The 15,088-nt window shown below is 35.3% G+C and overlaps 2 protein-coding genes across 7 annotated transcripts; one reads left to right on the top strand and one right to left on the bottom strand.

The window, feature by feature from the left end:
* The first annotated feature begins 224 nt into the window (after positions 1 to 224).
* On the top strand, positions 225 to 8,129 carry LOC108320611 (telomere repeat-binding factor 2). Of its 5 annotated transcripts, none has more exons than XM_052871855.1 (8): positions 225 to 386; positions 1,000 to 1,268; positions 1,491 to 1,717; positions 2,594 to 2,681; positions 3,365 to 3,448; positions 4,166 to 4,509; positions 4,704 to 4,752; positions 7,727 to 8,129. In XM_052871855.1, exons 2-7 carry the CDS (start codon positions 1,119 to 1,121, stop codon positions 4,714 to 4,716), a joined length of 906 nt encoding a protein of 301 aa, XP_052727815.1. In that variant the 5' UTR covers positions 225 to 386; positions 1,000 to 1,118; the 3' UTR covers positions 4,717 to 4,752; positions 7,727 to 8,129. The 5 variants fall into 5 exon arrangements, with proteins under 5 accessions (XP_052727815.1, XP_052727814.1, XP_052727813.1 ...); XM_052871854.1 differs by having other exon boundaries at positions 1,026 to 1,268; XM_052871853.1 differs by having other exon boundaries at positions 225 to 1,268.
* Positions 8,130 to 9,395: 1,266 nt separating this feature from the next.
* Positions 9,396 to 15,086, bottom strand: LOC108345895 (pentatricopeptide repeat-containing protein At5g67570, chloroplastic). Of its 2 annotated transcripts, XM_017584743.2 has the most exons (9): positions 14,455 to 15,086; positions 14,031 to 14,222; positions 13,483 to 13,564; positions 13,205 to 13,387; positions 12,991 to 13,104; positions 12,367 to 12,460; positions 12,129 to 12,286; positions 10,982 to 11,419; positions 9,396 to 10,496 (listed from the first exon to the last, which is right to left on the bottom strand). In XM_017584743.2, exons 1-9 carry the CDS (start codon positions 15,009 to 15,011, stop codon positions 9,675 to 9,677), a joined length of 2,640 nt encoding a protein of 879 aa, XP_017440232.1. In that variant the 5' UTR covers positions 15,012 to 15,086; the 3' UTR covers positions 9,396 to 9,674. The 2 variants fall into 2 exon arrangements, with proteins under 2 accessions (XP_017440232.1, XP_052727818.1); XM_052871858.1 differs by lacking the exon at positions 14,031 to 14,222.
* Between the last annotated feature and the right edge of the window lie 2 nt (positions 15,087 to 15,088).

Raw genomic sequence — 15,088 nt, forward strand, 5'->3', positions numbered from 1 at the left:
ATTTTGAATTTAAAAACAATATTTAATTCTTAAGTTAATTTTTATCAACTATTTTTTATTTAGTGCATGTTAGATTTGTATATTTTTCCAAAATAGTTTTTTATTACATTACCTTTCCGTTTATTGAGAGAACAACTTAGAAAGTGTAGAATATTTTGACGACTAAATCCCCGGTTTAATCAGAAACATTGTTTTGTCAAGGTTTACTCAAGAGACATAAATAGAGACACTTTTTATTTATTTATTTTATATTTCACCTCGATTGAATAAAACTCATATCATGTGTCTCATTCTTCTCTGGTTTTAGGCAAAATCGTTTGGGATTATTCATTTTCTGTGTGTAAATACTTCAACTTTTCCAATTCTCACCGTCGTCCGGTTATTCGGTACATCTCTCTCCAGCGATTCTTTCAATTATTTTTCACCCTTTGGTTTTTAGTTTCCCCCCAAAGAAAGCTGTAATTTTGGCATTCATCAGAAGTATAGTGTGGCATTTCTCTTCCCAGTTGAATGCATGTCTTTCTAGTTATGCAGTTGTGATTTTTTAACTTAAATGTTGGTACTTTGTCCGTCCGAGTTGAAAGGCTGTTCCTTTTCGTTCTCATTCAGTTCAACGTGAATTTAATTCGATGGATTCAATGAAATTTGAAGCTGAGACATTTAAATCCTCAGATTTTACATTTTGCATAATACATAATTCTAGATCATTTTAGGTTTTTCCCAAGCCACACCTTGCTTTCAGGAGGCTTAATAGCACAGGCATTTCAAGAGTACATTGCAAAATTGTTTCTGCATGGTTCTTACAATGTTACAATTCACTTTACCAGTTATATATTAGAACATCGGGGTATTAGGGATGACATTGAAGTGAATATTTAAGATTTATCGGAGGAGTTTATTTATTTGATTGATTTCTTGTTTTATTTATGAACCTTGAAAATAACATGTTGACAAGTGAAAATATTTATTTTCTTGTTGGGGTTGTTTGGTGGGCAACAGTAGTCAATTTTTTTTCTTTTTCAAAGATGCACTAGTAGAAGAGGGAAGTACCGCATTCCCTTTTCCTCTAAAGTTGAAGCAAAGAGTAGTCTGTCATAAAAGCGGCAACCTTTCCTTCAATGGGTGCTCCTAAGCAGAAATGGACTGCAGAAGAAGAAGCTGCTTTGAAAGCTGGAGTAGTCAAACATGGGGCAGGAAAATGGCGCACCATACTTACAGATCCTGAATTTAGTGCTATTTTGCGCATGCGTTCAAACGTAGATCTTAAGGTATGTCTTTGCCATAGCCCAGCAGCTTGTGGGAAGTGTTGCATGAAGGAAGTTTTATTCTTCTATCTTTTTTTATCTGGTTGGGAAGCTTATAATTACGCTAGCCAAATGATTATATGTACATGGCACCATAAAATCAGTATTTAATGTTACTTCCCTTTGCTACAATATAATTTCCAAAGTTTTGCTGTACTTGTTTATATGCTTTTGAACTGTGAACAGGATAAATGGAGGAATATAAATGTCACAGCAATATGGGGATCCCGGCAGAAGGCAAAACTTGCTCTTAAGAGGAGCCTACCTGCCCCCAAAATTGACAATAACCATATGGCTTTAAGTACTGTCGTTCATCATGATGAAGTTCTTGATACTAAGCCTTTAGCAGTTTCTGGTGGACCATTGCAATCTCCTAGTTTTAAAGAACAAATATCAAGGTTACAGAATATTCAGTTAATATATCTGCCATTTATCATCTAGATAAAATAAATTATCTGTGACTGTGGTCCTGGAATTGTTTAATTTTGTTGGTGAATTGTGTCTGGAGATTTTACACTTGTAGACGTTACATCCCTTACAAGTTATTTGTTTTAAGAGAAGCTGTGTGCTGTTTCCCAACTTTTGCAAATGAATACATTACCGGACTTTTCTACATTCATGTGTTGTTATTTCCAATGTGTCTTTCTGTTTTAAGCATGGCGATGACATATGAAAAAGATGGTTTTGTTACCTATCTGGAATAACGAAAGAAAAGAGGAATAACGAAAGAAAAGAGGAATAAAAAGATCATGGATCATGTTAGCTATCTAATGGGTCGCTACTTTTGCATTTTTGAGGGGAAAAATCATATCCTATGTTAGATAATTATTTGCTTACTTGCAATTCTTTTAAACTATTATTTGAATATCAGAAAATTCAAATCATATATGTCACCATGTACAAATATTTCTATCTCTTACCTTTTTGTCTTTTTTATTTTCTATGCATGCATCTAAAAGATACACCTCAAAATCAAAGGGGATAACTTTTTATGCTTCCTGTAGGAAAATACTATAAATAATTAGCAATGATTTGTACTTGGACTCCTTTTCTAAAGGAATTCATGCCTATGTATATTTATCTTAATGCTCTCACGTTCCAATGTGCATTAATTCTAGATTAAAATTTCATGGCTGTATACATAGGTTCTAATTATAAGTTGCAACTGTAAATATTTGTAAACTTTTTTCCTGTTTGATGTTACTTCTAATAACATTTCATCTTGTTCTGAATGTTGAAATTATGCAGCAATATATACTTTTGACTTATGAAAGCAATGATGGTGTCAGGTTGGTGGATAATCATATATTGGAGGCCATTGTCAACATGAAGGAGCAAAAGGGTTCTGACAAAGGTGCCATTATTTCTTACATGGAGGTATTTCTACTTGACTTTTCAAATGATTGTAAAATCTAAACATCAATGAATGTTATCATCCCCTAAAGTAACCAATAGTTTCTTTTTTTGCCATGTTATTTAAGTATTGACTGATGTCTAACATCAAATAAAAAATATTTATTGATATGATGATTATTGTCATGTCAATTGTTGTTTAATATCTTTTTGTCAGAAAATCTTTTTGCGTAAAACATAATAAAAACTGTTATAGTTTTTCAAATACAAAATTTAATTAATATATAATAAATTTAACAGCAGAATATTTATTATAAAGTTTCATATTATTCTATTATCACAACTTTTGACAGGACTAGCTCCGCGTCTCATGTTTCTAGAGTTATTATTTTTGTTAGTGATCATGAATATGTGCTTTAATATATGTCTGTTTTAGTTGCATACACTATGTGATCTCATTTTGTCTGCATTAAACTGGCAAGTGACAACTGTTAGTTGTTTTCTGTCTTCAATGGTTAAAAAATAGCATAATCCAACCCATCATACTATGCTATATGTTGCATATATTGTCTTTGGAAATGATCTGTAATTTACCTTTAGAATATTGGTGAATAGTCAATACAGCTAAGCAATATAATGACTGTTTACATGTCTACATATGTGCATCAAAATTCAAAAGTAATTTTGGAATTTTTTCATGTGTTTAGGAAAAGTATCGGTGTCCACCAAATATCAGTAAATTACTGTCAACCAAACTGAAGCATATGGTAGCAAGTGGCAAAATAATCAAGGTAGTTTTACTGTGAGAAGCTCTGCCTGGAAACCTGCATAATAGACACAATCAATCTGGTTTGAAGGCCGTATTGAAGTTTTTCATGTATGAAAGCAATAAATATTTGATGTTGCTGAAAGTCATTAAAAGAAAATGATTGGCAATGAAGTTAATTGGTTATATCATGTTAAGACTGAGCAATTGGAATAGGAAACCAAATGGTGTTAGATTTTCTTAGAACTGACAATATAATAGAAGATTGAAATCTGAACAGTGTTCAAATGGTTCCAAGCACCTTACAATCGTCAAAACAGAAATAAAGGAAAACCTTGAGACTGAGAGATACCCCTCAGCTCAGCCTTGCATCAACCACTCAATTGAGCTTTTTAATAACCTCCTGTTATTTCCTTCCCCCCTGCCACCTACTTAATTGCCATTTTGTCCATTTTGTTACTTCCCTCTCTTTCCCTCTTCAAAATTCCATCATAGCTGCCTTAATCAGTTCCATACTGCCTTTGGGGCCATATCACACTCTCCTTTCTTTTTCTCCTATTTAATTGTGAAATGGGCCTAGCAATTGCAATGTGCATAGATGGGCACTATCTTAGGGAGGAGAGTTCTATTTGAGTTGATAAATTGCCCCATACAATAAACAGATATTCCTTTGACAGGTTCGTTTGGCATCAAAATTCAATATATGATGAGTTGATCATGTGTATGACATATCTGTTGACAGGAGAAGCATAAATACAGGATAGCATCAAGTTCAGTTGTCTCTGAGAAAAGAAGGTCCACGTCATTGGAAGGAAGGTCCAAAGATCCTTCAGAAGCAAATAAGAATGTTGATGTCAACATCCTTTCAAAATCCCAAATTGATGAAGAGATATCAAAAGTGAAGGGCTTGACAGCTCAAGAGGCAGCTGCTGCAGCTGCAAAAGCCGTGGCAGAGGCAGAGGCTGCAATTGCACAGGCTGAGGCAGCAGCTAGGGAGGCAGAGGCTGCAGAAGCTGAAGCTGAGGCTGCCCAAGTGTTTGCAAAAGCAGCAATGAAGGCGCTAAAATGCAAAATGCTTCATATTTGGTAGCTTCCTCTCCAAGAAATCTATATTGATTCCTGTAGATGAGATGGTCATGATAGCTTCATTTAAATTTTATGTTCCTGTTTATAATGCATATCACATCATAGTTATTCAAATATTATGCTTGTTCTCTGCACCTTCAGTTTGTCATTTCTTAACAATCTTCACATCCTTATTTTGTTTCCATTTGTTCTAGGTTACTTAATTAGAGGCTGATCTGTATGTGGTCAGACTTTCTTCAGTGGGTAATTTGCTCAAAACATCTTATAGCCAACTTTTTCTACCTATCTTAAATTTCTGACAATGTCTACAGTGGGGTTTCAATTTCAAAAAATAAAATGTACAACTGTAATTGTAGTGAAAATTATAAAGACTTAGATTTAGAAATCATTAAAAGTCAAATACCTGATCTTCTAAATACCAATAAAAGTTAAATACTTATTTTTGACTTTTATTGGTATTTACTTGTATGTTTTGCGCAAGATACCTTTGACTTTTTATTGTTAACTATAAATGTTATGTATCTTTTTATCATTTTTGAGAATTTATACATTACATAGAAAATTTCGCAACAGTAGCTAGCTATGGCATTTTTTTGGGCCAGGCGCTGTGTTTTGTTATGTGGGATATAAAACATTGGTTATGACTCAACAACAAATTCTACTTTTATATCCTATTTGGTTGAGAGAAGACAAATAGAGTGGATGAAAATAAAAATAATGAGTGCAAAAAGGACAGTAATAAAGTAGAAATTAACACTGTTGAAAAGAAATATAAGAGATGAGCCAAAGTGGGTGAGAAATTGTACAACAAATCCTACCATTTCAAAATTAATTCTGTTATAATCTATTGAACCAAACACCTCCAACTTATTTCTCTATACACTTGAAATTATTTCCATGTTACATGCAAAACTTGGCCTTATTATACGCATGAAATTGAGGACTGGTATGAAAAGATCGATTTTATGAAAGGTGACATGTGAGACAGACATGATGACTTTGAGAGCAACAGCACTCACCACACCAATGAAAATACATTTGTTCGTCTGTGAGTCTAACTTTTTAACAGTGTTATTGAGAGTGAACTAAGACAAGACATTCAAAGACATGAGTTGAGAGACTAGGGTATAATAGGAGAGGAAGGGAAGAATGATAATACGTGTTGTACTGGGCCCATATTAGTTAGGACCTTAGAAGGTAAATTGTTTATGATAAACATAGCAGTCAAGATGGCATCTCCCCAATAAATTTGGGAACAAACATCAAGGAAAGTGGAGCTCTAACTGCTTCAAGATGACGGCTTTTTTTCCTTCTACAACTGCATTTGAGAAATTTGAATTCACATACATGTTGCCATTATTAGACTGCAATCTTTTGATAGATTTTCTAATCTAAGATGGAAAAAAAAATTAAGGACACCTGTAAAATATCATTTTTCATGAGAAGTATCTATGTGACTTAAGTACAATCAGTAAACGGCATAAACAACTTTACCCCAAATATTGTAGATATACAAATTGGTCCCCACGCATTAGAATGAACACGGTAAAAAAGGTTCTAGACACATAAGTACTCGGAAAAAATGTTCCACTATGGTGTTTTGCAAGTTGACAAATATTGCAACGAAAAAGAACTCCATTGAATCTTTTGTAATTAAGTGAGGAGGAAACAAAAGCTTACAAACACTAAAAGTCGGATGTCAGAGATGCATATGTTGATGCCAAACCTGGGTAACACTTTGCTGCTGGTACCACCTTTGGTATCCATATGTTGTAAGCATACAGTACTGTACTTGGCAATGACAAACAGAATGGGAGTGTTACCGTGTATTTCTAGTCCTGTGCAAATGTTATTAGCCAGTTTGGAACATGAAGGACATTGTCTATCTATATATTTAGTGAAAGAGATCAGAAAGTCTTGTAGTTGATCAAAATTTCAACTTCATAATAACTGTCATCTTTTAAGAACAGGGATGGTCAAAGTTGAATGTACCTAATCCGACAGTAGTGGCAGGAGTTCCATTTGCAGTAGTAATGTGCTTGTTTCTAGACAATGTGGAGTAAGATGAGAAGTATGAGGCCGAAGGTGTCACATATGATCCGTTGGCTTAGAGTCATTGATCCAAAAATCTTGAGAAACAATACAAGAGACATTGAAAGAACTCTTACCCGTCATGGTCAAGAATAGGTGGTAGAAGGCTTGGCCATAGAATCTATAAGAACACCTGAGGATATAAACCTAGCAAGTTTAGGATATTGTTGGGACCCAAGGACTGGAAGGAAGAACGTGTATCTTCGTCCATGGCAAGGGCAACTCTTCTAAGAGGAATAATTATAGATTTTACATAGGCCCTAAGCGGGACAAGGTTGGAGAATATTGACCATTGTGCCTGAAAGGGGTCCTCATCAGTGATGATGTGATAGAAGAATGGGCTATTTGAAGACAAGGCTCCTAGTTTCTGACCTAGGTGGTGTCAGTGGAGAGGAGGAAAAGTGGAAAACTATTTGATGTTGATTCTATAAGGCCCTAATTCATATTGAGGGAAAGATGGACGGAAACTGTGAATAGGCTAAACCTATTAAGTTTAAGATGGAAAAAAAGTGAAAAATCTATCTTAACATGTTGAAAGATATTTCTATCCTGAATTTGTAGAATGTTAAGGAGTGTTGATTGTTGTAGAAACCCTGAAGATGACAAAAATTCGTAGGAAATTATTCTGTTTCATTGTCCCTTCTCAAGATGAAATTGACTCGAGAAATTGATTTTGAATTTCAACATAAAGTGACTAAAAGGATTTAACCTTGGAAGGAGTTTGAAACTGTAAATGGACCAGGAATTGAAAGTAACGTAAGAATCACCAAAACACCCCAGGAATGAGGAGTAACTTCCTCCATCACGTTTTCTTCCTACCAAGATTCTATCTCTTCTAAAAGGACCCTAACTCTGTTAGTTACTGTGGGTTAAGTGGTTTTCCTAAGCTTTAATTAGTGCTGGGCATTATTCTGATGTCTGTAAAGTAGTTTCTTTTAGGTCTAGGTTTTGTTCGTTTAAACCTATTGTCATCACCTCATTATTCTGATTACCTGTACAGAAGTAATTTCATTTAGTCTTAGTTCTTTCTAAGCATTAATCAGTGCTGCTTTATTCTAATGCGACATTGAAACTTATGTTAGTTCGTTTAGTTAACCCTGTTTAATAGTTTGTAACTTCTTTGCAGATGGTTTGGACACGTGATCAATTATTAGCAGAGTTGACTTAAGATTATTGTTTTTCTGCTGCCCTTCCTCCCTGTTTTCCGTAACTGTACATACTTTTCGGCTTGTAAATCTGGAATAGTGCAGGATGATTCACGAAACATTGTCAGGAGTCAATAATAGCCTTTTTTTCCTTTCCTTTTTCTTATTTTTAAAGGAAGACAAAGCAGCAACGGAAGAGTGGAAATGACCATGTTTTTCTGTAGTAGAATGATTGACATCCACGTAGAGTAAATGAAGAAAGTGTTTCAAAAGCAATATGGATTGTCATTTATAGGCAGATCATATATTCAGTTCAAGGATGCTTGTTTTAAGACATTGCTATGTTACTCTTGCTACGTAATATATTGCCTTCCTTGTTCTAAAGTCTTTGGAATTTTAGCCAATGCTGAGGACAGTACGACGATGTATTGTGTATAGGGTATAGAGGTATTTGTTCCAAATTGAGAAAATGGTCAGTTCTTTGAAAACCTGGGAGCGAATAGTATAAATTATTATCAATTGTGCATCTGCACAATACTGACAATAGAGAAAACGTAGTTCAATACTTCTATATAAATGTAGGTTCTCGGTCATGCGTGCTAGTTGTTGTGCTTGTTTGAAAAGGCTAGTAAATGATCTTTTACGAGCAATCAGTATGCTTAAATAATTACAACTGGTAACATTCTAAAACTAGTTCAAAACGTATTTTTAGTCAACCAAAAGATATAATTCAATGAAAGTATTGAACTACGTTAATTACAAGACTATAATAAGTCCAGCTAAAGTACATCAAGGATTATTGTAGAATATACATTCACCCGTTAATCCAAGATAACTAAACCAAATGAAGTATAGTGTAAGGCATTTTCTCCTCATCAATAATCTAATATTCCCATCAGCCAATAGCTGTCCAATAATTCATTGATCCAATATTCATGCAGTTACAACCCAATTTCCAATGCTTAGGATAAAATGACACTCGGTCAAAATCATGGTACTTCCAAATGAAGAAATTCGATTGCACAAAGCAACTAAGGAAAAAAAAAGGTTGGACTTCAGCCCCAGCAGTTATACATAGACAGAATGAATTATAGTTGGGGACCGGATTCCCATCAAAAGAGGAGAATAATTGAGACCACGAAGGGAGATTTTGACGAGGTATATTGGCTTTTTCATGCCTTGATTAAAGGTCGGATATATATATTCATTTTAAAAATAATAAGATACAATAAGTAATATATTTATATTAAAAAACATACAAAAATTCTTAAAATTATAATAAATGTATGATTATTATTGTCTAAATCTAAATTAAAATTATATATTAAACATTGTCAAAATAAAAAGTTATAAATTATTGTTATTATAAAAATATTATTGTTTTATAGATAAAAAATACTTTCGTTGATAGGTATCAAAAGTTGATAAGTATCTATAAAGTATCCGACACTGATAGGTACTCAAATTGAAATATCAGTAAAAATGATTTAGTAATTTTGTGAAATATTTTTAACAAATCAGCAATTTATGGTCTACAAGGCCTCAGTTAATCACGCCACTTATTACCAACCATTTAACGATAGGAACTGAATCTGATCAATTTTAATATAACGAGAGCAACCAAAAGCTAAGAAAAAGAGAGGCAAGAACTAGCTCTTAAATTTATTATATTTATTCTAGAAACTAAAAATAGTTAAATCCTTGAAATATTAAGTACAATCTCATGCAAAAAATATTATGACAAGGGAAAGGTTGCCAACATTTTAATTTTACAAAGTTTTAATTGGGTTCCCTTGTTCTGATTATAACATTGTACCAGGTATCACCAAGATTGATCGGAACAGGCTAATCTAAATGAAAATTGTTTCATTTACTGTCCCTATCTAGATAGTATATGTAACTTGTAAGCACTTGAACAATTTGCAATCACTAGCCATGACCAAGTTCAGATTGTAACATTCTCCCATCCTCCTCTCTCAATTCTTTCCATAATTCTAATATTTCATATGCTGTGGGCTTCTTCTTAGTTACTCCCTCACCATTATCATCTTCATAGCTTTCATCATCTTCAGAGCTTCTATCATCCCAGAGCTTCTTGTCCAATGCATCAGAAGACTTGTCAAGTGCCAGATTATCAGTGCATTCCAACCTATCAGCTTGTGAACTCATTCCATCTTCAACATCAGAGTTTTGAGGCCTGAAAACCATGACATCATCATTATCTCCTTCATTGACTCGATCATGAGTACAGGCAGACGTCGCTGAATCATAACTACCAACAAAAATGTCATTCTCATATTCAGCACCTTCAATCATCATTCTTGTGGGAAATTTTGGAGCATTTCCATCATCATCAATTTTTTCATTCAGACCTGAGCCATTAACAGAATCTTTACTTCCAAAAGGGATTATACTAGAGAAGTTTCTAGGTGTACCTAATCCACAAAGAACATGTAACGATCTTGTTAAATTAGAGACTGTTGATTCTGAAAAAACGTCGCAACTACCAAGAGCATCCAACAATCGCTCTAGATTTTCATGACTAATTCTGTCTTCACTTTCCTTGAACAAGTTCGTCCACTGCTTTTCACTCACTCGGAATGGTGCATGAGCCAAGGTGTTTATTAAGATAACAGCTCGCTCATAATTATGTTGAACTATAGCTTGAATCACCAATTCAAAAAAGAAAAGATGGTGAGGAATTTCTCCAGCTTCCAGAATCATTTCAAATGCATGCTCCAGTAAATGCAACTGCATGGAAACCAAAATATGCCATCAAATTCAACGTTTAGCTAGACACATAAAAATTAATAAACCACTAAGATGTATTTTTTGTCGTTCCGTCAGCTGACTGGCAACCAGTAATAGGTAAGAAAAGCAATTGAATGTGGAAATCATCCAACAAATGTTAGTCTAATTATAAAGGATTAAAGATTGATCTATTGCAAACGTCTTCTATGGAGATCAAGGCCACAAGCCTAAATATATTACGTTTTTGAGCTGAACTAAAATTTCAAGCTTTTTACACATGCTTGTGCACAGTACAAAATAGTTTATAAAATGTGTTGACACTGACAAAAATAGTACTCTTTTTTCACCTTTATAGTAAATTGATGGATGAAACAGAGGCACTCTTGGGTGCAAGCATAGTTTGAAACACAAATTTATAGGATATGACACCATGAGCAGACATATAAAATAAGAATAGACTGAATATAAATAAGTACATTTTCTACCTTGCCAGCTCTTGAAGCTTTAACAAGTAATAACAAGTGTTTATTTTGATCCAATTGATAGCCAGAAACCATCATCTCTCTGTACACATGCTCAAAGTATTCCCATTGCTGTGCACTAGCTGAGGCTTCCAACATTGAGTTATATGTGTATGCATCTGGAACAACAGAGCTATTACCACCCCCTGAAGTGGCATAAGATTCTGATTTGGCTGCTTTAACTTCCTCAAACAAAACTTTGGCTTTAGAAAACATATCATTTTGGCCAAATATTTTCAGCATTGTATTTATGGTTCCTATGTTAGGAACACAGTGGTCTTTCATGTATTCAAATATCTGTATGGAATCATCAATATGCCCACCATCCATGGAAGACTTAATCATGCCAGTGAAAGTAATCTCCAAAGGCTTGGCACGAGGAAGACTTCTAATATTGTCAACCTGTAGCCACGTGTCAAGGTCAATGCATCTTAATAAGGATTTATAAGTAGTTAGATGTTCATCTAACCACATATATGTGAAAAGAAAAGCATGAATAAATAAACAAATTCATAACCTAAAACCCCACCCAGAGTCCCTAACAGTGTGCACACCAGTCAGAAGGCAAGGGGATGGGATCAAAGGGAAAAGAAAGGAAGGGTAAATTGTCTCTTGTTTGGCTGTTACTAATTTTCCACGAGAAGCAAATGAAGAAGGATTAGTAAATAAAACAATTAATAAGATAATAAATTCACAGTTTCACCCGTTTGTTTTTAATAACTAACATGATTAAACAATATACTTTTTACCTAAACCCCTGCCCCCACTTTGGAGAACTCAAAAGGAGGATGTTTGGAAATTTTATTGTAAATCCTCATTCCAATTCCATCTCAGTATAAGACTCACAAGCAATGGAAAAACTAACCATAAACCTTTCGTTCCCTCCCTCACTATCCAAAGATCTCATCCCCAACATGGCTCAAGGAAAAACAGACGTTGGCCATATTAGATAGTTCTAAGGATGAGTCCAGAATCTAGGGCTAATGTAGTCAACATTCATGGATTGTTGAGGGACCACAGGTTGGATTTTAAGTTCTCAGGACCTAATATGTCCACCACCAAATTTCTCAAGCTCAGATTTGAGTTTACTGAAAGAAATTGAAAACAGTACCTCTAGAATAGCATCTCGCCACCTCCCACAGTTGCAAAGGCAACAAGCAAGCTCGTAATATACACCAGCTGTTCCAATTACCCCTTTTCTTTCCATATCCCTGATGGCTTTCACAGCTTCTTCAACTTTACCTTCCTTCCAGAAGGTTCTCACCAACACTAAAGAAGTGAGATAAAATATATATGAGGCTATCAGTTACCAAATATCAATAGCAAATAATACGAAAGTAAAGAGATACCTTTATAAGTAAGGGCTTTTGGAACTTCCCCACTTCTCTTCATCTTTCCAAAAAACTCATGGACAAGGTCATAATTCCCTGACTCCAGCATTACCTTGTAACAAGCACCACCTGTAAGACTTGAATACAAACATGCTTTGAGGGTAATAACATCCGAAGGTAACATTTTCCTAATCAAATAAATTTCCCATTCAGCCATAAAGACCGAAGTAAAATATAACTTAAAGTAACTTGTTAATAAAATGGAAATCTCAACCATCATACAGGGATATATAATGCTTCTATACAGGGAAGATAGCAATAATCACTATATAACAAAATAGTTAACTTAATAAATAAGATAAATGGATCTAGTGACTTCACTTTTCCCAATAACAGCTGATCTTTTTATTTCAAATAACTTGAAACAGACTTAACTGTACTGAGCCAAGTTGTTACTTGCAAATGACAAAACAGGCTGAAAGATGATTGCACAAGTACAGATTCAGAAAAGCAATTCTCAAATAGATTCAGATCTTAAAGAAAAGTAAAAACTGTTGAGTTAATTGTATCCCCCTGTTTCAATATTGCAGTATACACACTTGATATATTACTTGGTGTCAGATGCTTTCATCCTATAATTACCTCCATTGCAAGTCCATACGTTGCTCCATTAGGTTTTAGACCACTTTTTCTAATTTCCTTAAAAACCCATGACACACCTTTCCACTGCTTTGATGGAACACAAGCATTAAGCACCTAACAGCAATTGAAGAAATCTGACAATTCAATCAGTCTGCAAAATAGCATTCATTAGAAAGCTATATGATAAATTTTAAATATGTAGTTGTTCTCTTACAGCATTGTATATAACCAGATCAGGTTCAAGAATTGGATCCCAGTTCTTGCGATGCATAAATGCTTTGGGTTTCTGCCTCATGCATTCCACAATATTCAGCAACTCTTTCAAAAGACCAGCTTGACCAAGCGTAACAGCAATGCTGTGATATGCAGCAATATCAGGATATATATGGATGTTTTCCTGAATAAGTTGAAAGCAAATCAATTAAAAAACATCCCACAAACAATTAAAGACAAGCCTTGAGTTGGAAAATAAAGTAAACAATTGGTTCTTACACGCATCAATTTGAAAATTTGAAGGGCCTCCTTTGGCCTTCCCGCCTTCCCAAGAACTGCAAGAAGTTTTGTATACACAAACCTACAAATTCATTATTAACTTCTTCATGAGAGAGGACAGAGAAAGCAAACATATAAATAAAACAACCAAAATATAGACTCGTTAGAATTAATCACGCATAAAATTTTAAAACATGATGCGCCAGGTTCAAGACATCCTCAACCAGTATCCTACTATTCACGTTGTTTGCACAATTACTGATAAAGAAACATTCATCTTCTCAAGTACCATATCAAATTTAGGTTGAAACAACACAGCACAAGAATGTTGCACCAGCTTATTGCTTTTAAGCTGTCCCGTCCCATTCTTATTATTTGTTTCCCATTCCATTTGTTAACACAATACATTAGCAAAGGCCAACCAATGCTGTCAATCCATTTGTTTGATTAGTTTTTTCCTCCAAAATTATAAAACCACACACAACACAGATTTCTTAAGGACCCTTCAAAAACAATGCCAGAAAGCCAAGACAAATATCTAAACCCACCTGCTTTGGAACTTCCTGTGATCTTTATATCTGTACACCCACTGTACTACAGAAAGCGCTTGCTTCCAACAATGTTTAAAACCAAGCAGCTCGACAATCTTCAACAACTGATCTTCGGTAAATGGCAATCCCGACAACTTCATCATCCTCGAAAACTTCCAATCCCTCATAGTAATCTCCCTATCACTCAGCCTACATCGTAAAAAGAAAAATAGTAGATACATTCCTTTTGGGTTTCTCACATGTGTCATACATTCCGACACTAAATAAGGACACCTTTTTCGGTGGTGATTCAATTATAACATCGAGGAACAATAGAACATTCAGCTACACCCAATTCCCGTTGGCCATCAAATATATTTATTAAGCTGACACCATCCACATGAAAACCAAATTAATTAATGACATTGAACAAGAAACGAACCTATCAACGAGAAACTTGATAACCGCACCCTCGCTACGTTTCCGAGTGTCGCCCCTCGTCCCATGCCCTTCGTTGAACCAATCCTCATCGATTTCGAGGTCGGCGTCGAAAACCCACTTGAGTTCATCCATCTTCCGCTCCTCGAACATTTCCTTGAGCTCCGTTAAGCTCTCTCTTCTAAGCTTTCCTCCTCTGTACTCCTTGATCGCCCTCGCCTTCTCCAGAAACTCGACCGTTTGAAGCTCCTCCCAGGGCTTCCCCGCCACGACGCGCGTCTCTTTGAGAGAGGTGGCTTCCATTACTTTTCTGAATTCGCGTTTGATGGCGTGGAAGTGTTGGTCTTCCTCCAAGGCTTGGGCCTCCGCGGGAGTGAGTGGAGGAGGGGGCTGGGACTTCAGTTTTCGGTTGTGCTTTTGGATTTCCCTCTTACGGAGTATGTGGACGATCTTGGGAGTTGGATCGACGCCCTTTTCAATGAGCTTGCGTCGGATTTTGTCGGTGTCTGGGCGGAATTGGGCGACGGGGCGCCCCTGGAGATGGAGGTTCAGAGGCTCCATGGGATTGGGAGTTCAGTGTGGAGGCTTCAGTTGCTCACTGTGACAAGATAATACTAGCGGGAAGCGTCAGATATTTC

This window comes from Vigna angularis, chromosome 1, assembly GCF_016808095.1.
Source record: "Vigna angularis cultivar LongXiaoDou No.4 chromosome 1, ASM1680809v1, whole genome shotgun sequence".
In the NCBI taxonomy this organism is placed as follows: domain Eukaryota; kingdom Viridiplantae; phylum Streptophyta; class Magnoliopsida; order Fabales; family Fabaceae; genus Vigna; species Vigna angularis.

Excerpts from the sequence above, each read along its gene's own strand:
- LOC108320611 (XM_052871853.1), top strand. The coding sequence starts at position 1,119 with ATGGGTGCTCCTAAGCAGAAATGGACTGCAGAAGAAGAAGCTGCTTTG. Across the intron at positions 2,682-3,364 it reads CCATTATTTCTTACATGGAG|GAAAAGTATCGGTGTCCACC; the intron begins GTATTTCTACTT and ends TCATGTGTTTAG. Across the intron at positions 3,449-4,165 it reads CAAGTGGCAAAATAATCAAG|GAGAAGCATAAATACAGGAT; the intron begins GTAGTTTTACTG and ends ATCTGTTGACAG.
- LOC108345895 (XM_017584743.2), bottom strand. The coding sequence starts at position 15,011 with ATGGAGCCTCTGAACCTCCATCTCCAGGGGCGCCCCGTCGCCCAATTC. Across the intron at positions 13,565-14,030 it reads CACAGGAAGTTCCAAAGCAG|GTTTGTGTATACAAAACTTC; the intron begins GTGGGTTTAGAT and ends ATGAATTTGTAG. Across the intron at positions 11,420-12,128 it reads GGCGAGATGCTATTCTAGAG|GTTGACAATATTAGAAGTCT; the intron begins GTACTGTTTTCA and ends ACGTGGCTACAG.